General features: G+C 37.0%; 1 protein-coding gene across 2 annotated transcripts in view; it reads right to left on the bottom strand.

Annotated features, from left to right (window-relative positions):
• The window catches only part of CCDC15 (coiled-coil domain containing 15), a 54,671-nt gene that overhangs the window by 14,550 nt on the left and 14,455 nt on the right, over nt 1-25,666 (bottom strand). For both annotated transcript variants that reach the window (XR_009546732.1, XM_060179819.1), the window contains exons 5-14: nt 22,420-22,527; nt 20,022-20,117; nt 16,586-16,708; nt 15,865-16,326; nt 14,973-15,098; nt 14,600-14,722; nt 12,030-12,146; nt 11,159-11,278; nt 7,452-7,544; nt 6,238-6,341 (exon numbers count right to left, since the gene is read on the bottom strand). Coding sequence is in view for 1 of the 2 variants with exons in the window: in XM_060179819.1 (XP_060035802.1) it covers nt 6,238-6,341; nt 7,452-7,544; nt 11,159-11,278; nt 12,030-12,146; nt 14,600-14,722; nt 14,973-15,098; nt 15,865-16,326; nt 16,586-16,708; nt 20,022-20,117; nt 22,420-22,527 (1,472 nt within the window). In the remaining variant the exon portion in view is untranslated. The remainder of the gene's footprint in view (nt 1-6,237; nt 6,342-7,451; nt 7,545-11,158; nt 11,279-12,029; nt 12,147-14,599; nt 14,723-14,972; nt 15,099-15,864; nt 16,327-16,585; nt 16,709-20,021; nt 20,118-22,419; nt 22,528-25,666) is intronic.

The raw sequence follows: 25,666 nt of genomic DNA on the forward strand, positions 1-25,666 counted from the left end.
CAAAATTCTAGGCAGACTTTTTTTTTAATATACTTTGATGGTGGGGAGAGAGAGTACAGCACTGTTCCACCATCTGCGGTGCTTCCCCCTCTGCTGTGGTATTTCTCTGTGGAGCTGGGGCTCAAACCTAGAGTCTCCCACATGGTAAGGGAGGTGTTCTACCAGGTGAGCTACCTCTCAGATTCTGTAATAATATTTTAAAATATTAATTTCAGGACCGAGGAGATAGCACCATTAGAAGCACACGGATTTTTGTGTTGGAGGCCCTGGAGGTCCAAAATTTAGCCCCTACCATCACCATAGCTGAGTAGTGCTTTGGTTTAAAATAATAATAATAACAATAATAATAATAGGTCAGGCAGTAGTACACCTGGTTGAGCACACAGGTTATAACACAAAGACCCAGGTTCCAGTCCCTGGTCCCCATATGCAGAGGCAAAGCTCTAGAAGCAGTGAAGCAGTGCTGCAGACCTCCTCACCAACCCCCCTTCCTTATGTCTCACTGACCTCTCAATTTCTCTCTACCTTTACTCAATAAATAAGTAAATTAAATATTTTAAACAATAATAAATTAATTTTACATCTTTTTTTCTTTTTTTATAACATCTAGTCTTAATTATTTTACTCATTCCCTACACTGTCTCTAAATGGCTACTATTTACAAGATGAAACCCAAAAATCTCCTCATGATTTACAAAGTGCTTTATAATCGTATCTTTCTTTAAGACTTAACTTCTTGCCGTTTCTTTAACTCCAACTGCATTAAACTTAGAAGTGCCCTATCCCCCTCATATTTTCTTACAAGTCACCACTTTTTAAAAAATACTCTTCTTTCATTCTTTTTTTTAAAAAAATATTTTATTTATTTATTAATGAGAAAGATAGGAGGAGAGAGAACCAGGCCATCACTCTTGTACATATGCTGCCGGAGACTAAACTCAGGACCTCGTGCTTTATCTACTGCGCCACCTCCCAGACCACACTGCTCTTCTTTCCACCTAGAATTCTCATCTATTCCCTCCCATCTAGTTTTCACTTTGACTCATACTACCACTTCTAATTCTTAAAAACTCAGTCTGGGAAATTTTACCTGTCTTTCTGCTATAATATTTCTGAAGAAATATATTTTTCTAATACTTGAGATTTTTACACACATACACAACAGAAATTAGAAGTTACTATTGTTTCCTTGTTAATATACTGTCCAGGTTAGTACTGAGATGCTAATTTACTTAGAACTAAGGCCTCTATTTTTTTTTCTTAATAGCACTGGTCTCCACAGTTATTTAGACAATACTCCCCATTTTCCATTTTCAAGAGTGTTTTGTATAAAGTTTAGCATTCATTCCTCCCCTAAATATTTACCAACAAACATTTCTTGAGCACATGTATGTATTACCTCATCAACCCTCACAGCAACTGTATAAGGCATATGCCAGCAGTATCCCTGCTTTACAGAGAGGAATCTGAGGCATATAGTGTTGACCTCCCCCAAGTTACACAGCTGGGAGGTAGTAGAGCTGGGATTTGAACACAAGTACTACCCATGTGCAAAACTGTTTTGTAATGCTTAATATCTGTGTAGTAATTATGTATCATTATTCTGTCATTAGTCAGGGAAATCTATCAAGTAGGATCCATGAAGAATGAAATGTCTTTAATTTTTCACACCCAGTAGCACCATGTTTACAGTGACTTCTACAAGAATAAATGAAGCAGTAGCACCATGTTCACAGTAACTACTACAAGAATAAATGAAACCACATCATTTGATTCTGACCGAGATAAAGTAGTCATTATCAATTCTTATTTATCAAACAGATGCATGCTTTTAGAATACAGCTGAAGTAGTGCATTCTTTAATCATATAGCCTACATGCAAGGAAGGCATAAATAATTTAGATCCTTTAACAAGGAAGAAGCAAAAAATAGTTTTAATTATTTGCAAACTATTAACAAGATTAAATTTTCTGATACCATCTGTAAGGCAGAGACCGCTGTATATTTATTCTAGGGTCAGGGGTATAAATCCAAGAAGAAAAAGATTATTTGGTGAGAAAATGGCAATAAAGCAAAAGCCTTAAGCAGAAAAACTTTTAAAGAAGGTCAACAACAGAGCTTGGGAAGAATTCCCCACTGACTGCCATGTGGCAGGCATGTCATAAGAAGATTTAGGTTAGACATAAAATACCCACAGCAGGGATGGCCTGGCTTCAACTGAGTGAAGTGAACTCAATTTCCATTCTGTCTTTTGCCTGATGAGTCTGTAAAATGCTTATATATGGATATTACAGAACTGACTATCCTATACAGATCAGCTCATAATTATGGCTCAGTGACTAGTTTATAGCAAGACAAATCGAGCTTAGATGTAAGAATGAACTTCCCAAGAGTCATATCCTTAGATTTTGAACCTATTATCGACGGAGAGTATATAATTATAGGCCTTAAGAGCATTAAGATATGAAAGATTTTGAAATATTTAAATAAACTCCTGCCTAACAGCTACATTAGACAGTTCCAGGAAGATTTTTCCAACCATCCCTTAACCCAATCTAAAATTTATACATACACACTTTCTTTTTTGGGCAGCAGTCCCTGTCAAGTGATTTTTAGGACAATAGTGTATAATATATCTCAAGGTGGGAAAACAGCACATAAGAAAATACACTAAGGAAATTTACAATAGAAATTGGGAAATACTTTGAAAAGAGCAGCAACAATGCAAATAAAACATCTCAGGAAAATCATTCTCACCAGTGCATGGCAACATAAAAACTTCAAGTTCCCATGCAACATAAATAAGACATTTAGGAGCAACAGGCCACTTACCATGCTGATACTATCCCCAAAGTCATATGCACTAATGGTAAGTTTAATGTTGCTGTCCTGAAATGCCCCTTTGAAATTAAATCTAGGGGGCTAAGCGGTAATACAGCAGGTTAGGCGCACACGGCGCAAAGCACAAGGACCAGTGTACGGATCCTGGTTCTAGCCCCCGGCTCCCCACCTGCAGGGGGGTAGCTTCGCAAGCGGTAAAGCAGGTCTGCAAGTGTCTCTTTTTCTCTCCTCCTCTCTGTCTTCCCCTCCTCTCTCGATTTCTCTGTCCTATCCGACAACAGCTATAACAACAATAACAATAACACAGCCACAAGGGCAACAAAGTGGGAAAAATAGCCTCCAGGAGCAGTGGATTTGTAGTGCTGGCACCAAGCCCCAGAGATAACCCTAGAGACAAAAAAAAAAAAAAAAAAAAAAATATATATATATGTATTGGGCTCAACAAGGACATAGTCCCTGTTTTTTATTCACTAGATTATGTGATATTTAGCATTATTTTTCCTTTAAATATTTGGGAAATTTTCCTAATAAAAGTATAATTTTAATATTTTGATAGAAGCCTTAATAGCTGATTTAATTTCTTTAGGTGATACGGGATTAGTTAAACTTCTGTTTCTTCTTACATCCACTTCTATACTTTTAAAGGAGTTAATCAAAATGGTGATATTTTTATGTAAAGTTCATAATATCCTTACTATCATTTAACGTCTGTAGAATTTATAGCTATGGTATTATTATTATTTTCCCTCATTCCTAATATTGGTAAGCTGAGTTTTTCCCTTTTACCTTTATACTGATAAACAGAAGTTTTATTTATTTTCCATTTTTTTCTGCAGTACTAAATGTTTCATTTATACATAAGCATATTCCACACCATTAGCAAACAGAAATACAAAGACAACTCTTCAACAGTTCTTAGTTTTGCTTTTACTCGTTGGTCTGAAGTAAAAGTTTAAGTGTTTACTACAGTTTAATAAGCAAATCATCTTCTGAAAGGAAGTGCTGCCAAAACCCCTCTGGCACTAGCATGACTTCATCCTCCTCCCTAACTCCCAGTCCTCCAGTATCTGTCATGGCACTAAATTCAGTAGTGCTTGCTCAGGGGGATAAAGTTTCAACTGCCAGTAAGTCACACTGTCCAACCATGGACCAAAATGACAGCACTTTACATGTATGCCAGGCCTGAAGTTATTGTCACCACCTTAGGCGCCCACCCTCTGCACACTCCAAGCAACAGAAAGATGAAATACAAATTCAAAAATTGTGTGATGACACAAGTAGTCAAAAGCCATACCCAAACTAAATTTTTAAAGAATCAATTTTGATTTTATTTTCTCTACTGTACATTTTTCTTTTCCCCTTCCTTTTTCCTCCTCCTCTTTTCTCTCTCTCCTCTTTCCCTCTCTCTCTGATTTATTTATGAGAGAACCAGAGCATCTGGTACATGCTATGCCAAAAATTGAATTCAGGACCTCACTATGCCTCCTTCTGGGTCATTTCTGCTCTTTATGACACCTTTCTGGATTTATATAAATGCAGCTCCTGAACACTTAACAAAAGCTCTCCATGCACAGTAGCTAAAAGTTGAACTTTCAAGCAAGAGGTTCCAAGTCTAATCCCTGGCATCACATGTATCAAAGTGATACTCTGGTTCTCTCTCATCAATTAACAAAAAGTTCTGCTTGTTTCTCTGGTCCCCAGAAACAGCTGTTTTTTCAAATTCATGGTGAAACCTATCTTGAATATTCCTAAAGAGATCTTTGGTTTCCACTGCTTCCATAATTCTAGCTCCACTTCTAGTTCCTTGACTTTCTGGCAACTTCTAACTTATTCATCAATACCTAGCTTGAACACTAACTCACTTATAAAGCCCTTTCTGACTCTCTAAACTGTCCCTTCCTCAATACTATTTTCATCCTCTTTTTTTAAAAAAAAAAAAATCCTTATTATTTATTTATTTATTGGATAGAGACAGCCAGAAATCAAGAGGGAAGAGGGTGACAGAGAAATCTGCAGCGCTGCTTCACCACTTGCAAAGCTTTCCCCTTGCATATGAGGATCAGGGGCTCAAACCCAGCTCCTTGCACATTGTAACGTGTGCACTAAACCAGGTGCACCACCACCCAGCCCCTTTACCCTTTTTTCATGTGCCTGGATGCCCTTGGTGCTCATTCTACTCATCACCATCACAATCATGGTAGCAATAAGTACTATTTATTGTGATATTCTTAAATGCTGGATACAGTGTTAAATATTTTACACATATTTCTTTAGTTAAGTATATATCAAAAGCCTAGAAGGTTGAATCAAAGATGTGAAGACATTCTACCAGAAAAGGTAAACAGATGACGAATAAGCATTTGGAAAAGTGTTTTGCAACATATATTGTTAGGGAATTGCCAGTTAAAGCAAGAATGAGATGCTATTATACACCTACAGGAATGGCCAAAATATAAAAGTGACAGAACTAGATGCTTAGTCATTGTTGGTGGCATACAAAATAGTGTTGTCATTTTAGAAGACAGTCTGACAGTTCTTATAAAACTAAACACATTCTTATCATTCAATCTAGCAAGTGCACTCTTTGGTATTTACCCAAAGAAATTGAAATTTGTAACAGCCAAAAAATCCTGGTTGCAACAAAGATGCCATTCAGTGAGTGATGGATAAGTAAGCAGTGGTATATCCAGACAATGGGATTATTATTTAGTACTAAAAAAAAACATGAGTTATTAAGCCATGACAAGACACTGAAGGAAACACAGCTGCATATTACCAAGCAAAAAAAGTCAACATGAAAAGGTTACACACTATATGACATTCTAGAAATGGTAAAACAAGACACACTAAAAAACAAAAACAAACAAACAAAAAAACCCAAAAAAAAAAACAGTGGATTCCAGGGCATGTGGGGAGAGAGGGAAGAACAAATAGTACAGCATGTTTTTAGGATAGTAATACTATTCTGCTCGGTACTATAATGGGAGATGTGTATCTTTACACCTGTGTCCAAACACACAAATGTCACCACCACGAGTGGACCCTAATGTAAACTATGGACTTGGGGTGCAGGCTTATCACTCATAGTAAAGGTACCCCTATGGTGCAGGGTGTTGGTAGTGGTAGAGGCAGTTCATGTAAAGGGGCAGGGGGCAAATGGAAACTCCCTACTTCAAGCATGATTATTATATCACTCATCTCAAAAAACAAAGTCCATTAAAAAAAAACAAAAACGATTCTTTACAATCTTCTAATACTTCTATCCAGTATAACTGTAAAGCAGTAAACAATTATTCCCACTGTGAATCAGAAGGCAGTTTGATTATTTCCAAACTTAGCTTCCAAATTGTCCTTAGCTGGCAACTGAAGGTTCACAATGACAATCACAGAACTTACTTTTCAATTTTCTTTTTATGTTCTTTTTGCCTTTGTTGTTCTTTCACTTGTTCTCTTTCGATATCCATGAAAAGTCTTCTATATCTCAGGTACTGTTTTTGACGCTAAAGAACAGAAGTTAAAATTATTAAAAATTTGCCCTCAGGAGATGTTCCAAGAAAAGAAAACAACTTTGGTTTACAGAAAAGTAAAGTATATGATACCGAAACCACATGAAACTAAATCCTTAATTTCCTTCTATTTATGGTGATTCAGAATAACATCACATATAGCAAACACTTTATATTTTCAAACACATAACTATAATAATCCACAGAAAGATAAAGTTAGTTTGCCTTGAGTATACCCCTTGTCAACATATTTCAGGAACTAGTTGCTTTGATATGTTAAGATATATACTGTATTTACTCTTTGTTCCCAAGCCGTAAAATAACTGGAACTTTTCAAATTTAAAGCCATGTCACAGAGGCATATTCAAAGTCTTGCCAAATACAGTAGTGGAAGAGAGAAGTACTGTAAAATATCAGAACAAGGTACTCTTAAAGGGACTAAATAAAGGTAGTGCTACTAACCTGCATGTGATTTGTTTGTATCTCTACATTTATACATTCTCTTTTATGAGCAAAAGCTAATCAAAGGACATAGTACATACAGACTCATTTTTGACCACTGACTGAATATCTTGTCTTTTAGATAAAAACAATTTAAGTGTCCTATTAAATTCAATTACCAGTACTGAGGATATATTATACTTATCAATGGCATTTTTCACAGAGATATTCCAAACATACCTTTGTCAGATACTGATTCAATATATCTGGTTTGGGTCCAGACATTTGTATTTTGGAAAAATTCTCCAAATCTGACTCTGGTGCATGTCCACTGTCAAAAATTGTTGGTTAAAACTAACTTTAAATTGAAAATAAAGATAAAAGGAAGCCATAAATTAAAATTCTTCCTTTATATATTATGGCAAGCACACACTGTCTAGTGAAATGCAGCAGCACCAGAGCTCTTGATTACATACCAAAGCAGCTCAAATCCTAGGAGCTTTAGGAAAAAAAAAAGTTCAACATATTATAATGGCTCAACTTCTTTGTTTTTGACTCAGAACTTTCTAATATTAGTTTTTAATGTGTCAGGACACAACAAATTGTTTTCAATTTCATGTTTTGCTATAGTAGATATCATAATAACCAAAAGCAATGATATACCTCTTTTTTGTCTTCCTCTTGATCTAGTCCAGATTGAAAAGTTGGTAGAGTTTGAAATTCAGAGTTCAATCCTGACTGGTTCTCATTAAAAACCTATCAGAAAGTCAAAACTGTCAAAAGCTAGTTTTAATACTTTCATGTATTGATTCCTTTCTCCTACAACTTTGAACTCAACTAAATAAAAAGCCAAAAAATAAACGTGAAGGAATTTAATTTTAAAAGAATGATAGGAAGCTATTTCAGAAAGTATTAATCAAGAAAACAAAAGAAAAATATTTCAGTTGTAAAACTAATAACCTACCTCTTCTCCTGATTCCTTACCCCATTATTCTGCCTCTTTTGTTCTCCACTAAATCAGCACTGCTTGTGCCACCATGACAAATCATGCTGCTACTACCTTTTTTGTGCCAGTTGTCTCCAAAGATGCCAATCTCAACTTTTTTTTTTTTTTGCCTAGTGAGATCTTTCCTAACACTAGGGACACTACCCAATTCCATTTTGGCTTATGTGTTTACCAACAAAGTCACAGATACTAGATATAGACTAGGACCTGTGGTACTGTAACATGTGTTCAAATCTCCAAAAGTTAGGGGCAAGTCTATCTTTTAAATTAAAAAGTGCTGTGGTCCAGAAGGTGGCGCAGTGGATAAAATGTTGGACTCTCAAGCATGAGGTCTTGAGTTCAATCCCCGGCAGCACATGTACCAGAGTGATGTCTTTTTCTTTCTCTCTCTCTCTCTCCTTCTATTTTCATGAATAAATAAATAATTTTTTTTTTTTTGCCTCTAGGGTTATTGCTGAGGCTCGGTGCTGACACTGTGAATACACTGCTTCTGGAAGCCATTTTTTCCCTGATTTTTGTTGCCCTTGTTGTTTTTATTGTTACTGTTGTTATCGATGTCATTGTTGTTGGATAGGACAGAGAAATGGAGAGAGGAGGAGAAGACAGAGAGAGGGAGAGAAAGATACACCTGCAGACCTGCTTCACTGCCTGTGAAGCAATCCCCCTGCAGGTGAGGAGTTGGGGGCTCGAATTGGGATCCTTATTGGGATCCTTATGCCGGTCTTTGCACCATCTGCGCTTAACCCACTGCACTACCACCTGACCCCCTAAATAAATAAAATCTTTAAAAAAAATTAGAAAGTGCTTAACAGTACTCTGTAATTAGACTTACACCTAATGGACTTGGCAGGCCTAGCACAATGGGCTAATGAAGGCCCAATATACTCTTGAATCAAGTATTTATTCCTTAGCCCTAGATATCTTCTCCTGCTCCTACTTCACTTTCCTCATATACTCTAGCTGTTCAACTAACTATACAAGAGCTAGCAGTTAAGTGCACACAGAACAAAGCATTAGGACCTCTGCAAAGTTCCAGGTTTGAGCCCCCGTCTTCCCACCTGCACTGAGGAAGCTTCACAAGTGCAAAGTGTCTGCAGGTGTCTCTCTTCCTCTCTGTCTCCTCCTCCTCTCTCAATTCCTCTTTTTCCTATCCAATAAAGTGGAAAAAATGGCTGCCAGAGGCAGTGGCTTCATAATGCCAGAACCAAACCATAACCCTGAGGCAAAAAATAAGAGAGATACTAAATAATATTTACTCTTCTACCTTTTAATCTCTTCTGACAGGGCATCAACATTATGGTTATTACCACTTGTCAGTCTTTAGAAGATACACTGTATACAACTGGCCAAGAGATATTCTGGGGGAAATATATATATATGCATGTATATAGTATAGGACAACTGTTGTTCCTAAGACAACCTTTATTATAATTATTAAATAAGTAAATGGGAAAAAAAAAAACCTTGAGGTTAACTTAGACACCATTAAAAACTATTTATTTTAAAATCTATTTCCTCCCTAACTCTAAAGCCAAACTCCATAAACTTACTTGGATATAACAAATGGTCTTCAAGGCCTTAACAACTAGGAGAAAGTTTAAGCTTGTCAGACAAAGAAGTGACTACAAAAAATTGAAAGAGGCAATTGACTGGCTCACTTAGTGACCATTTTGGCCAAATGGAGGCCACCTGGAATCCCTAGGTTCTAGTCAGGGAATCCTTAGGTCCCCTATTGATACTATGGGGCTAGTACCCCTCTATTTTTATCCCCCTGCAAATAAAGAATTACATATGGTATTGAGTACTGAGGAAGAAACAAACAGAATGTAGAGATTCCAAAAACCAGAAGAGCAAAGACCCATTTTTGATAAGGCTGTCAGGAAGTATTCTTTCTTTATCAATAATTTTTCTTGTATGGTCTGGTGGTGGCGCAGTGGTAAGGCATTGGATTCTCAAGCATGAGGTCCCAAGTTCAATCCCTGGCAGCACATGTACCAGAGTGATGTCTGGTTCCTTCTCTCTCCTCCTATCTTGCTCATTAACAAATAAATAAATTCTAAAAAAAAATTTTTTTTTGGTTTAATTTTTATTTGATAAAACATAGATAAACTGAGAGGGAAGGGAAAGATAAGATAGGGAGGGAGAAAGAGAGATGCTATTCATAAAGCTTCCCCTGTGGGTGGGGAGCAGGGGTTTGAATCCAGTTACTTGCACATGGTAACGTGTGTGTTCAACAGAGTGAGCCACATTCCCAGCCCCCAGAATTATTATCTATGGAAGTGATTAATTTAAGCTGAAACCAGAAGGATGAGAAGGGACCAGCTTCATGAAGCAGAAAGAGGACACCTACATAGAGAGAAAAGCACATGAAAGAAGATCTGAGGTAGGGAAGTACCCGGCATTCACAGTCCAGGATGTAAGGAAAACAAAGTAGATTAAAACATGGGAGTCCTTCACAGGCTGTGAAGCAGGTCTGCAGGTGTCTATCTTTCTCTCCCCCTGTCTTCACCTCCTCTCTCCATTTCTCTCTGTCCTATCCAACAACAATGACATCAATAGCAACAACAATAATAACTACAACATGATAGAACAACAAGGGCAACAAAAAGAGAAAAAAAACAAGCTTCTAGGAGCAGTGGATTTGTGGTTGCAGGCACCAAGTCCTATCAATAACCCTGGAGGCAAAAAAAATTTTCATTTTCTTGAAAAAAATTCTAGTTCTTAGGACTGGGCAGTGGACGCACCTGGTTGAGTGTACACATTACAATGTGCAAAGACCCAGGTTCAAGCCCCAAGTCCTAATCTGCAGTGAGGATGATGCTTCCTGAGTGGTAAAGCAGTGCTGCAGGTTATCTCTCTCTCTCCCTAGCCTCCATCTCTCTCAATTTCTCTTTTTCTTATCAAATAAATAAATTCTAAAAAATAATTTGTTAAAAAATAAGAATTATAATTCTTAATACAATAACTTTTAGGCACTAAAGTAAAACAAACAAACAAACAAAAACTCTAATAAGCTCCAGTACAACTGTATTAACTTATATTAAAGCAGCAGGGAGAGGTAGTTTTGGTTATTAAATAGAAGCCTCCTGACACTTCTAACTTAGAAACCATTCCTTTCCTACCCTATCCCCTCAATACTATAACAGACAGTAGTCACCAGAAATATACCTTTGATGAGAGCATACATATGAAATTAGGTTTCTTTTTCTCATTAGGCAACTAGCACTCCTGACAACACTCTTAACCTTAGGCCAAGATAGGTTTTATATATTATGAAATGAAACAACACTCTTTTTTCTCAGCATTTCTGCTCTCAGCTTAGTTTATCTAAATTCTACTGCTCATACTCCATGGCTTGTCCCACCTGTTTTCTGCTGGAAGCAACCCTCTGGTGTTTGGGAGGAAGATGACGACCATCCAGAGGGAAATCCTCTCTCCATCTTTCAGTTGTTCCAAGAGATGGCTGCTGCCAAAAGTATTTGTTCTAAAAGAAATAAAAACACTCATCTCACTCTGTGAGCAGTGATACAATGTAGAGAAAATACTACAGGCTGCAGGCATACCCTATGGTTATTTAACAGGTCAAAACAGTCTAGTACATTAAAGCTGTATTAAAGATGGACGAGACATTATATTTCTGGCCAATACTATGAATCTTAGCTGTATCTGCAATGTAATCACAAGTTTCTTCATCTATAAAGTGGGATAATAGTATCTATTTCCCAGGTTTATTGCCAGAATTAAACAAGCAACAGATAAGAGTTTTAGAACCATTTTGACTCTATTAAGTGCTTAACAAATGTAAGCTCTTCTTCAAAGTAATATTTATATTATCAATAATATCAATAAGATAGTTATTGTTATTGTTTTTTTGAAATATTTATTTATTTTCCCTTTTGTTGCTCTTGTTTTATTGTTGTAGTTGTTCTTGTTGTTGTTATTGATGTCATTGTTGTTGGATAGGACAGAGAGACATGGAGAGAGGAGGGGAAGACAGAGAAGGGGAGAGAAAGATAGACACCAGCAGACCTGCTTCTCCGCTTGTGAAGTGACTCCTGTGGGGACAGAGGGGCCCGAACCGGAATCCTTAGCCAGTCCTTGCACTTCACACCACTTGCACTTAACCCGCTGCGCTATCGCCCAATTCCCAGTTATTGTTACTGTTAAAGCTCTGTTAATCTAGCTTGAATTTCAACTCATTTACTTTCTTGCTTTAACTCTTGAATGTACTTTACCTGTTCTCTGGCAGAGATTGGAACCTGCATTTCATGTAGAACATCTTCATGGCACTGTGGAAATAACTTCTCTCTTTCATCTGTCATATTGTATGAGGCCAGACCACTGGTACTGTGCTAAAAGACAAAGATTGAGCATAGATAGTTGCAGCAGGAGTACCATGCTAGTGTAACAGTGAAAACGTTGGAGAGGAGGTCTGAAGTAGTATCAATAGGTCTCAAAAGTACAGTGCATCACAGGTCAACAGAACACTGCATCTCTGCTCATTGTTATTGATCCAAGCACTACATCCTCAAAATAGTTGCTAAATTCCTTGCCCAGGCAGTCATGAGTCAGACCTACTATATATACACTCTGGAAAAGGCTAGGTCTTGAGTACAGGGTGAAACATACCCATGACTCCCCAGAAGCAATGCCTCTGTCAACCACTCTTTTCTCAAAAGATGAGAATCATTCAATGTACTTGTTCTAAAGGAACAACAACATACAAAACTAATTGTCTAAATGGAAACTAGTGACTGTACTGCAGATTTCACTAGCACCCCCTTGAAAAATGATACTAGGAGAGAATAATGTAACACAAGGGTGTGCACAAGCATTCTAACATAGAGTCATAAAATTTACATGCATCAAAGTAGAAAAAAATAGTGAAGCTTAAGATGCTAAACAATTAATAAAAATTTATTTTTTTATTGATCTCATTTACCTTTTTTCCTAGGGAATTTCAAAATAAACTCATTACTCTGTGTGTATGTTTTTTTTTTTTTTTTTTTTTTTTTACAAATCAATTATTTATTTAACACATTTAAAGAAAAGACAATAAAGCACAATTTTAATACTGCTGCTAACATTTCCTAAGGTAAAGTGAGGTAGTAAGTCTGTGTTGCCACAAATCTCATGGATTTAATGTGTCCATTAAATCCATGAGAAGACATACAATTAGTCAAGTTTAGAAAGAACAGCAAATAGTTTGCATTGTCCATAATAGCTGATTTGCAAACTGGATGCTGATTTTTGGTCCACTGCTTTAACTGACCAAGAGTAGTATATAACCCTTCAGTATGTGTATGGCCAGTATGCTGAAAGATTTCAGTTCAAGAACAATTTAGGGATTGGGGAAGGAGTGCAGTGAGTAAAGCGCTGAACTAAGAAGTATGAGGCTCTGAGTTCAATCCCCAGCATCCCATATGCCAGAGTAAAGTTCTAGTTTTCTCTCTCCCTACCTTATGTTAAACAAATAAATAAAACTTAAAAAAAAATACTTTTAATTTATCAATATTACATAAAAATCTATTGATTGTTTAGCCCAAATGAGAGTTATGCTTCCCACTTGAACTGTTTAGATAGATTACATTTTGAAATAATCAAAGTCTAATTCTATAAGCATACTTTTATAAATATGACACACAAACCAAGCTAGTTTGACAAGTGCCAGCCCAAACCTTTAGTAACTTTGTCTGTTACTCATTGAGAAAGCAGACTCCTACTGCAATTTACTCTACCTATTCTTTAGGGGAGGAACAGTCTTGAATTTTAGGTCTAATATACTGTTGATACTTCCTTTCTCATTCTCTCTTTTGTCACAAAATTTTGGGCTACCAGAAAAGTCATGACACATTTATGAGTAGAAAAATATAAGAAAATTTGTCATGATTTTTCTAACAATCCAAAATGAGGGCTGCCCAAGAAAGATGCTCTAAAGGAACAATAAAAAACAGAAAACAAATGACCTCACAAGGCTAAAAAAATTAATTATAGTATTGTAAGCCTAGTAAAAAACTCCAAGGAGGGGGTTGGGCGGTAGTGCAGTGGGTTAAGTGTAAATGGCATGAAGCACAAGGACTGGCATAAGGATCCTGGTTTGAAACCCCAGCTCCCCACCTGTAGGGGGCAGTTGCTTCATAGGCAGTGAAGTAGGTCTGCATGTATCTATCTTTCTCTTCCCCTCTCTGTCTTCCTCTCCTCTCTCCATTTCTCTCTGTCCTATCCAATGACGACGACAGCAATAACAACAATAATAATAACAACAACAATAAACAACAAGGGACAAAATAGCCTCCAGGGGCAGTGGGTTTACAGTGCAGGCACTGAGCCCCAGAAATAACCCTGGAGGCAAAAATAGAAAATAAATAAATAACTCCAAGGAAATATATGAGGTGGGGGATATTCTGGTATATTTTGATCTTAATGGGACAATTATACTTTTAGTTCAACTCTGTAGACCTTAATTCTTACTCCCAAATTATGTATGCAACAGTCTTAACAAACAGTCCAAATTATAAGTAATTTACGAATAGCTATTACTTCTTCCTTCATTGTTCATGGAGGGACAGTGTGCTTGTGGTAATATTGTGGGTTCCTGTAAAGTTGTAGTATAGACTCAGTAAATTAAAAGTCTGACTCTGAATATGAATGGAATATATCATCTTTTTTGACTGACAGAGCTGATCTGCTTGATACTATTCACTAGATCAAGGTCTTTTTTGCACCTGATTCTATTCTTCACAATACCAGTTGTTAAAACCCAGTTACTTTACTCCCTGTTTATCTCTTTTATAATCTGTTCCACCTGATCTCTTATGCAGGCCTGGTCCTGGAGTTGTAGAGGCAGATTCTGATAACATGTCCGGAAAGAGTCTTCTCTCCCTTTCTGCTCTGTTACACCAGAATATGACTCCCTGAAGTGAACTTTCTAAAAAAGAAATAAGCAAAGCACAAATTATCTGTTATGAGTCCTAATAATAGCAATACTATTCTAGGCTTTAGTGAAAGCCTTAAGGCAATTTTTTTCAATGAAGGATAAAGATTAAATATTATGGAATAAAACAGACAAATGTACTTGCCAGTCCTGCAGTCTACTTGAGAAAACCCCTTGTAAGCTCCAAAGTAAATGTTAAACAGTTTAGTTCCCATTTATCTTGCTCCTTTTTCTGTTCTACTACCTTGTCCCTGATGAAGGCCTGTTCTCTACTCTGCTGTAGAATATCCTGATGTACATCCAGAGGAATCACCTCTCTCTCTCCTCTTCTATCTAACAAAATCGATGATGGCTGCTTGTAACTTCTTTTCTAAAAAAGAACAGAAACAAAACACTATTGTTGTATTCACAAAGACAGGTTAGCCACTAATACTTTTAGACTACAGTGAGAATTCTGGAGTTAACTGAGGTCAGAGTGTGACTGACTGAATGTCATAGAGCACAAAACAAAATACTATATTCTATATATGCCCAGTCAAAACCCTAAATAATTTCTTCTTTGTTTTGTTCTAACTGATCTCTGGAGAAAAAAAGCTGACTCTGGAACCTGAGTGAAAGAAACTGAGAAGCCATATTTATTTATTTATTGATTGATTGATTAATTGATTGATTGACTGATAGGACAGAGGTAAATTAAGAGGGGAGGATAGAAAGGGAGAGAGAGACACTTACAGCACTGCTTCAACACTTGTGAAGACCAAGGGCTTGAACCTTGCTCTTTCCATGTAGTAATGTGTATACTCAACCAAGTGTACCTCTGCCTGACTCTAACACTGCTCTTTTTTCCAGCTTTCAGTTTTCAAAGCAAATAAGGGATGCAAGAATAAATACTTGCTCTACTGAAGATAAAAAACAAACAAACAAACAAACACCCCAGCAAATTGTCCAAGCAGGGCTAATATGTTACTGATAATACTGTAACAAATTAACAACACTGCAATTCTGAGAAATCAATCAGGAAATCCTTTTGTCCAACTACAGGTTTACAAATCAATGACAATATAGTCCTTTCAAATCCTACTCCAAGTTACGAAGCCAGTTTCTCCTTGTTTATCACATTCCACTCTTTTTTTTACCTGATCTGTGGGTAGAAAATCCTGGTTTTGGCATCTGAGTATAGTAGTAGAATCTTGGTCCTCATACGTGGGTAGAATATTTTGGTCTTTGGCAAGACCACTATCGTCTTTAGGTAGAAAATCCTGGTCTTTGGGTAGAAAACGCTGCCCTCTCAGCACAATGCTCCTACCTCCAGGTGCAGTAGTCTGGACTTCCGGTATACTTTCCTGAGTTTCTGTCTCAATATTCTGTGCCTCTGCCCCAATGGCCTGGGCTTTGGGCTCAGTGGCTTGGTCTTGTTGCTCAATATCTTGGGCATCTAGCTCAACACTTGGACCTTCTGTCACACCATCCTGGGTTTCCAGATCACCACAGGCTTCAGGAAAACAATCCTGGGCTCTTGGCAGAATATTTTGAAGGTGTGTATGTTTTACATGCTCTTCTCCCATCACAGCAAACAGTGGATTTTTAAATTGTACTTTCTAAAGTAAATGCAAGCATCAAATACAAAATATTAGGTAGTGGTAATTCTACTGGTCATCTATAAGACTCCTAAAATAATCTTAAAAGCATAATATAGATGAGAAAATTTTCTAGAAAGAAATGTGAAAGCATAGTCTTTACTCAGTTTAACAGAAAATAAATCTGCAATTTCAAACCAGTATGACAATGCTAGCATGCCTAGTCTAAGCTACAGTTAGTTTATATTCTAGTCTATTTTCCAGTGTCATTTTGCTTTACCTGAACTCCACTGAAAGGTATGTTCTTATCTCCAGAAGGGAAATCCTGCTGGTCTCTCCAAAACAAATTCTCTTTCTTTTTCTCACCTATCATAACAGATGAATATTCTTCAGAGTCAGGTTCCTAAGAACACGCAAAACAAACAAACAAAAAATACAAACAACCAATAAACCTTTTATAAACAGAAGCAAAATAATTCCAATAAAATCAGAGGCTTTTGTACACTGATATCATTTTAGTAAGCCAGTATACTCAAATAATATAAATGGCATGGGGACCAGGCAGTGGCCACCTGGTTAAGTGCACACATTACTATGTGTAAGGACCCAGGTTCAAGCCCCTGGTCCCCAACTGCAGGAGGGAAGCTTCATGAGTGGTGATGTAGGGCTGCAAATATCTCTCTGTCTCTTTCCCTCTCTACCCCCCACTTCCATCTCAATTTCTGTCTCCATCCAATAAATAAATAAATAAATTTAAAAATAAGGCATTACAAAAGAAGTGTAATACTGTACACTGAAAGATACTAAAGGAAGTTCTATACCCCACTAGGGAAAGATAGAAACAGGCTGGGGAATGGGTCAACATGTCAATGCCTATGTCCAGTGGAGAAGCAACTACAGAAGCCAGACCTCCTACCTTCTGCACCCCATAAAGATCTTTGGTTCATAGAGCGATAAAGAATAAGGAAAGTTCCAATGGAGGGGAAGGGATATGGAACTTTGGTGATGGGAACTATATGGAATTGTACCCCTCTTATACCACAATGTTGTCAATCACTATTAAATCAGTTACAAAAAATAAAATAAAATAATAATAAAACAAAAAAAGAAGTTCTAATAAATGGAAAGACATTCATGGCCATGGACCTCAGAAAACAAAGTTAACACAGCAATAAACCCTCAAGTGACACTCAACTGATTTTCAACAGGGTGCTAAGACAATTTAATGAAGAATATATTTTTTAATTTACATTTATTTATTTATTTATTTATTTCCTTTTGTTGCCTTATTGTTGTAGTTATTATTATTGTTACTGATGTCATCATTGTTGGATAGGACAGACAGAAATGGAGAGAGGAGGGGAAGACAGAGAAGGGGAGAGTAAGACAGACAACTGCAGACCTGCTTCCATGCCTGTGAAGCAACTCCCCTGCAGGTGGGGAGCTGGGGGCTTGAACCGAGATCCTTATTCTGGTCCTTGAGCTTCATGCCACATGCACTTAACCCACTGTGCTACCGCCCGACTCCCATAAGAATATTCTTTACACACACACATAGTGTTGGAGTAAGTGGATATCCACAAGCAAAATATGATAGAGTACTTTCTCATATCATACATAAAAATTAACTCAAAATGGATCGTAGATCTAGACTTAAGAGTTAAAACTGCAAAATTCTCAGAATACAGAGGTCAGGTGGTGGCACACCTGGTTGAGGCACCCAGGTTGAGTTGGGTCGAGGTTCAGTTGAGGTTGAGTTGGGTTGAGATTGGGTTGAGGTCGAACTGGGTTCAACCCAGGTCCAAGCCTCCATCTGGAGTGGAAAAGCTTTGCGAGTGGTAAAGCAGTGTTGCAGGTGTCTGTCTCTCCTTCTCTGTCTCCCTTCCTTCCCTCTCGATTTCTGGCTGTTTCTATCCAATAAATAAATAATGATAACTTTTTTAAAAGTTTAAAAAATTCTTCAGAACACATAGGAGGAAATGTTTACAACTTTAGGTTTAGCAGTGGCTTATTAGATACTACAGTAAAGACTATACTTTCAGGGATCATTTCTATAGTTCTTTACTAGATACTACAGGAAAAGCTTAAAGAAAAAAAGGAGACTGAATTAAAAACTGGGCACTATTAAACTTTTTGTCTACATATGATAGCATTAATAAAGTGGAAGTGGAGAAAATATTTGGAGATCTTATGTCTGATAAATAATATCCAGAATATATAGAGTTTTTACAACTCAACAATAAAGACAAACAACCTGATTTTTTAAAATGGGTGCAACATTTGGATAAATATTTTCTCCTTAAGAAATATATAACTTGGGAGTCGGGTGGTAGTGCAGCAGGTTAAAGCACACGTGTCGCAAAGCACAAGGACTGGCGTAAGGACCCCAGTTTGAGCCCCGGGCTTCCCACCTGCAGGGGAGTCGCTTCACAGGCGGTGAAGCAGGTCTGCAGGTGTCTATCTTTCTCTCCCCGTCTCTGTCTTCCCCTCCTCTCTCCATCTCTCTCTGTCCTTATCCAACAATGATATCAATAACAACAGCAATAATAACTACAACAATAAAACTAAAGTGAATAAATAAATAAATATTAAAAATAAAAGAAACCTATAACTTGGGAGTTGGGCAGTGGTGCAGCGGGTTAAGTGCACATGGCGCAAAGCTCAAGGACCGATAACAGAATCCCGGTGCAAGCCCCCAGCTCCCCACCTGCAGGGGAGTCGCTTCACAGGCGGTGAAGCAGGACTGCAGGTGTCTATCTTTCTCTTCCTTTCTCTGTCTTCCCCTCCTCTCTTGATTTCTCTCTGTCCTATCTAACAACAATGGCATCAATAACAACAACAATAATAACTACAATAATAAAAAAACAAGGGCAACAAAAGGGAAAATAAGTAAATATAAAAAATACAAGAAAAAAAAAGAAATATATAACTAGACAATCAGCATTTGTATGTCCTGCTTTCATCTTATTGCATTTCAGCCACCAAGTTGCAGATGCTACTATGATCCCATCCTGACTTCTTGGGCAGACAACCTTAGCTCTCCAGAGCCCTACCCCAATAGGGGAAGACAGAAACAGGTTGGGGGTATTAATCCACTTGCCAAAGCCCATGTCCAGCAGAGAAGGAATTACTGAAGCCAGACCTCTCACTTTCTGTACTCCATAAAGAATTTTGGTCCATATTCCCAGAGGGGGAGAATTGTTAGTGGAAGATGACTCAAGAGCTCTGAACTCCAATTCCATCAGGACCCGGAGAGAATTGGGGGGGGGGGGGGGAAGGATAATTGGAAATAGTAGGCAGGACCATAGAAAAAATGGGCAAGTATTGATAAATATAGACATAGTTATGGAAATAACAGTCCGTCCATATCTGTGATCTTGAGAGAACTATTGCAGTTTTCAGTGGAAGAAATGGGGACAAAGAAGTCTGGTGGTGGGAAGGGTGTGGAATTATATCCCTGTTATCTTGTAATTTTTTAAATCAGTATTAAGTCACTAATAAAATAAAATAAAATAAAGCATTTGGGTCAGATAAAGTAGTATATGTGAAAATATTTTGGAAGTATACTGTACTTAGACAATTTTGAACTCTTTATAGAATAATATGAAGTTGAATTCCATTGAGCTATTACAGATCAGAAAGAAAGGAATCCTTCATTAACTATGGATAGCACTAACCAGCCATTGTTTTTCCCTCTGCACTTTATATTTCCTTACTTGATTTTCAATAACTTTCTGGGTATGTAGAGGAGCTGAAAGACTTTGGCAGATCTTATATGGTAATTCTCCTTCTGGCTTTCTATGATGTGACAACTGGGTAGGAAAAAAGAATAAAAAAAAAAAAAGAAAGAAAATTAATCCAAATATAAATGGTCTATAGAAAGCAATATGCTCATGGTTAGGTGAGTTGCTCTGAAAGATCTGGAATGATCTTAGTAAGTTATAATAGTCTAATATAGAATACAATAAAACGAATAGTTAATTCTGTTTCTTACAAACAAATCACTCAGAATGTCAAACATAGAGAATGGACCAGGCTGGGAGAATATTAACTTTATAAATAACAAGTTTTTTCCTACTCTAGCTGGTTAATAACTTCAGGTTTAGGAGTTTTAACTTAGCGACCTTATATCAGGAAAGCAAGTATACCTTCTATTTGTATCTCCCAATCTGAAACAAAAATATCACACTAATGTCTAACAAGGAACAGACTAATGTCTAACAAGACAAATCTAACCAGGAAGTGAAAGCAGAGCTTCGCGAAGATACAAATTGTCCTCTTCAACTAGCAAAGGGTAGAAGACTGTTCAGACCTGAGGGGAAGACAACATGCTTGAAAACAGGCCATAAGAAAAACTTCACTAACTTTTCAGGTCTCAATAATATATACAATCGCTTGTGATGCTTCACCTTAAAAACACATGTGCATTCTTTGGAAACAAGAGGTCAGCCTGAATTCATCATCACCATCATAACAATGAATTACACTTTAATAGCATCTTTGACATATAAAATGTTTAATGATGTTATCTCAGGCTTAATCTTCTTCCTTTTTAATGGATAATTACTTCAGCCATACCTGTGAACAGTATTCACTCTGGGAAAAACATCAATCGAAAGGTTTGAACATGCTCCATTCAGACATTATCAGTCTCTAAGAATCTGATAATCATTTTTTCCGCTGATTTATTAGAATGTATCTAACCAACTCATTCTAACTGCCTAAACTATAGCACTGCCAAATTCATGACAGATATAAAAATTTAAGAAACCAAGTCACCAAGAAGAATTTAGGCACAAAAGAAACTGTCTTGAGAGTCCCAAGGCAATGGCAGAAAATGTAACCATACTGAATGCACCCAAGATGGAATGTTATATCAGAGGCACACCTGTGACCACTTTTTTATATTTAAAAATATATTAAGTTTACATATACATTCCAGAAAAATGTAAAATACCTATTACTAAGTGGGGCTGAGAAAAAACTGAGACACAGAACTGATAATGGAGAAATTAAAAAAAAAGTTAACAAGACTATTGGGCCATATTATTAATAGATACTGCCTATCAAATTGAAATAAAAGTCAAAATTAAATAAAACAGGAAAATATAAGGGTTTAGTACTCAAATTTGTGAAATCTAAAATAAACTGTTGCCAAAACATCATTTTACAAGTATAGCCTAGTAAGTCGAGCTCAGTATTCCAATGCAAGTGTTTACTCTATTCTTATATTTTGAATTTCTTTCTTGAAAAAAGTGATGGTATTTTTTTTTCCTGATTAGAAAACAAAATATCAGGCTGATGGTGGCTCACCTGGTTGAGCACATATGTTACAATGCACAAGGATCCAAGTTCAAGCCCCTGGACACCACATGCAGGGGGAAAGTTTTGCGAATGAAACAGTACTAAAGCTGTCTCTGTTTCTCTCCCTCTCTCCCTCCCCCTTCCCTCTCCATTTCTGGCTGTCTCTATCCAATAAATAAATAATTAAAAAAAAGAGCAAAATATCTACACTACACTAAGTTTTTAAGTACAGAAAAATTAAAATCTGTAATAACTACCCATAAATAATCAGTATTAACTTCTTACTCCATTTCTTTATGGCTTCTGTGTGTGTTCACAAACAGCATTCTCTCCCCATGTCATTATTTTCATTTTCTTTAGCACCAACCAACTGAAGTTATAGTCTATATTTATTTAATTATTATATGCTTCCCTACTAGCTAAGAAGCTCTCTGAGGGATCTTTTCACCAGTGTTAAATCTTGAACATTACAGGACAATATTCCACAAATATTTCTTTTACATAACCATTATGCTATCTCACCAGCCCCCACCACAAATATTTCTTAAATGATTTTTTAAATTGAGACTATGTTGTACATAATTTTGTATTCTACTTTTTTTCACTTAACATTTCAGAGATAATTTCCCTATTCTTCAAGTATCTCTTAAAAATACAACATGTTTTAGAATGGTTATATGTGTGTACATTGTAATTATTATAATCATTCTCTACTATTAAATATTTTTCCAGCTATTATAGGGTTCCAAGTAATATAAAGATATAAGTAAATCTGAATTTTTTAATATAATTGTTTAGAAATTAATTTACCTCTTGAGCAGAAAAGCTTCTATAATCTGTAAACTTGGATGTATTTATTTTGTTCACAGTTTTAAAAGAAGCCAGCCGGTGACGTGCCTGCTTCATGGATTGAATAAGCTGTCAAGGAAAGGAGAAAAAAACTAAACAAAGACAGGCTAAAGTCTTAATACCAAATTCACTAACTGTTCCAAGAGGAAAACAGGTCTCTTATTATTTAAGAAATGCCAGATCTAAGACAAGAGGATTATCTGCAAAAGAGATTTTTATCTGCTTACAGTGTTTTTATAGCATCACTTTCATTTTTTTTTTATTGCCATGACGGTTATCGCTGGAGCTTGGTGCCTACACAGCAAACCCATTGCTCCCAGTGGCAATTAACTGGCGCCACCCCCTCCCCTTTTAATTTCACAGGACAAGGAGAAATTGAGAGAAGGGAAAACAGAAAGGGAGGTACTTATAAAACTTGTTACACTACTTGTGAAGCTTCCACCCTGCAGGTGGGGGCTAGGGGTGTTCTTGTGCATGGCAACATAGCAACATGCACCATCACCTGGCCCTATCTTCATTATTCTAAGACATAACATTTCATACCTTGATTTAAGAGCTGTTTTATAATAATGTATGCATAACAGTAAGTACATACATAAGAATATCAGAACTTAAAAAAAGAACTAATACAATTAGAAATTATCTAGCAGATACATTCCTTACCATCTACCCATCATTTCAACAAGGAGTTATTTCTTAATATGGTACCTGCATGCCTACTCACTTTGATCGCTCCTTGCTAAAAGACAATTCCCAGTACACCTAAAACCCTTTCTTCCTGTTTATGAGAACCCTTTACTCACTCTAGCTTTTTGACATGTACAGTTTACCAGGTATGCCACTGACTGGCCCTACTCACCCTATCATTTTAAGACTGTAGATTTTCTCAAATCTCCCTTCCTGTTAGTTTAGAATACAAGCAAACATCTTAACAAAAACTAGCTTGTTTCAAATAGTCTACATCACAGCTGATAAGTATAATATGAAATATGAATGTGTTCATTCCTATGTCTATCTAGTAATTTTAGTAAATGCCTATTTTCATTTACTAATTTTATTTATTTATTGCCTCCAGGGTTATCAGTGGGGCTTGGTTCCTGCACTACAAATCCACTGTTCCTGGAGGCCATTTTCTCCATTTTGTTGTTGCTGTTGTCATTATTGCTGCTGTTGTTGTTGGATAGGACAGAGAGAAATCAAGAGAGGAGGGGAAGACAGAGAAATGGAGAGAAAGATAGACGCCTGCAGACCTGCTTCACCACCTGTGAAGCAACCCCCCTGCAGGTAGGGAGCCGGGGACTCCAGCTGCAATCCTTTCACCAGTCTTTGCACTTTGCACCATGTGTGCTTAACCGGCTGCACTACCACCCAGCCCCCCATTTCCATTTTTTCCAGAGAATTAGTTAACTGTCTATTACATAATATGCATAGCATTTTCCCTAAAGAGAATACAGAATGAACTATGTACTATTTGGAAGCAGAGTGCTACATGATGGAGAAGAGAATAATGTCTCTATGCTTCTCAGTGAAATTATGGTAAAGTCAGGAGGAGTTCTAACCCATCTGGCAAGCTTTCAGTGGTATAAATTCTCCCTAGACAGGAAACTATGACTATGATCTACAGAAAGAAATAAATATAATTTTTACTAATAGTGAATTAAGTATAAAACCAATCTCTCTTACAACCAGCCCAGTTTCCTTACCACAAGTCACCTTTGTTTCATTCTTGCAACTAGCATCTAGTTAGGGGAAAAAAAAAAATCAAAACAAAATAAAACAGGAGCTTGAATTATTACTCTTTCCTAATAGAAGAAATTCAAATATGGTTTGCTTCAGAATGAGTAAAGATATCAAGATAAATTTAATCACAATGTAGAAAGATGTTTATGAAAAATAGTCATAATAGGTCCGCTTTTATACAGTATAAAGTATAGTAAATATTAATGTCTTGTAAACAAGGATTCAAAAACCTGCTATTTAAATATAAAATAGGCAGATAATAATCGCTCCATATCAAGTATAAACCTCTATTAGAAGCATTGATTTTACTGCGTTGGCCTAGCCGTAGAGTATATATTACATGCATTCTTTCCTTTTCATTACTATACGCCTTACTTAAACCTCTACCCAAGGCCCTTTCTAATGGCAGAGGACTATAACGGGCTGAACATAGTCACCTAAAAATATCAAGGTCCTGATCCCTGGAGCCTATAAATGCTAAATATAAGAAAAAGGGTCTTTGGGGGGTCGGGTGGTGGCGCAGTGGGTTAAGCGCATGTGGCGCAAAGCACAGGGACCGGCCCCCAGCTCCCCACCTGCAGGGGAGTCGCTTCACAGGCGGTGAAGCAGGTCTGCAGGTGTCTATCTTTCTCTCCCCTTCTCTGTCTTCCCCTCCTCTCTCCATTTCTCTCTGTCCTATCTAACAAAGAATTGCGTCAACAAGGGCAATAATAATAACCACAACGAAGCTACAACAAGGGCAACAAAAGGGGGAAAAAATGGCCTCCAGGAGCGGTGGATTCATGGTGCAGGCACCAAGCCCAGCAATAACCCTGGAGGAGGAAAAAAAAAAAAAAGGGTCTTTGAAAAAAAAAGAAAAGAAAAAGGGTCTTTGCAAATATGATTAGGTTAAGGTGAAAGAGTCACATGAGCTCTATTATTTTAGCCTAGGAACCCTAATGCAATGAATGTATCAGGTGCATTAGCTTTCTTTTATCACTAAGTAAGCATACCAAGCGCCAGGTCAGCTAGTAACTTAGACCAAAAAAGTCAATCTGGGTTAACAAAGATTCCTTATCTTACTTAGAACTAGGGAAAAAGTCAGAAACAGGAATGGAACCTAAAAGGTACTAAACTGAAGAGACTAAAGGAGTCTCAAGAATGCCATCATTTTGGAATTATTAAAGAAATGCCAGTGGTAGAAAAATAAGTAAAAGGGAAGGAGGAGAAAGAAGAAAAAGAGAAGAAAAAAGGAGAGAAAGAGGGAAAAAGAATGGCAAGGAGAAGGGGAAGAAGAGGAAGAGGAGGAGGAGAAAGAGAAGGAAAAAGGAGAGCAATAGTAGAACATGCAGACACAAAGACACCAATTCTTCCAACTGGCCTGGAACTGTCCCAGCTTTAGCACTGACAATCTTGTGTCCTGGAAAACCCCTCACTCGAGTAAATGGAAAAGGTTGGTCATCCTATAAGAACAACTGAATCAACCAAG

This window comes from Erinaceus europaeus, chromosome 20 (assembly GCF_950295315.1).
Source record: "Erinaceus europaeus chromosome 20, mEriEur2.1, whole genome shotgun sequence".
Taxonomy (NCBI): domain Eukaryota; kingdom Metazoa; phylum Chordata; class Mammalia; order Eulipotyphla; family Erinaceidae; genus Erinaceus; species Erinaceus europaeus.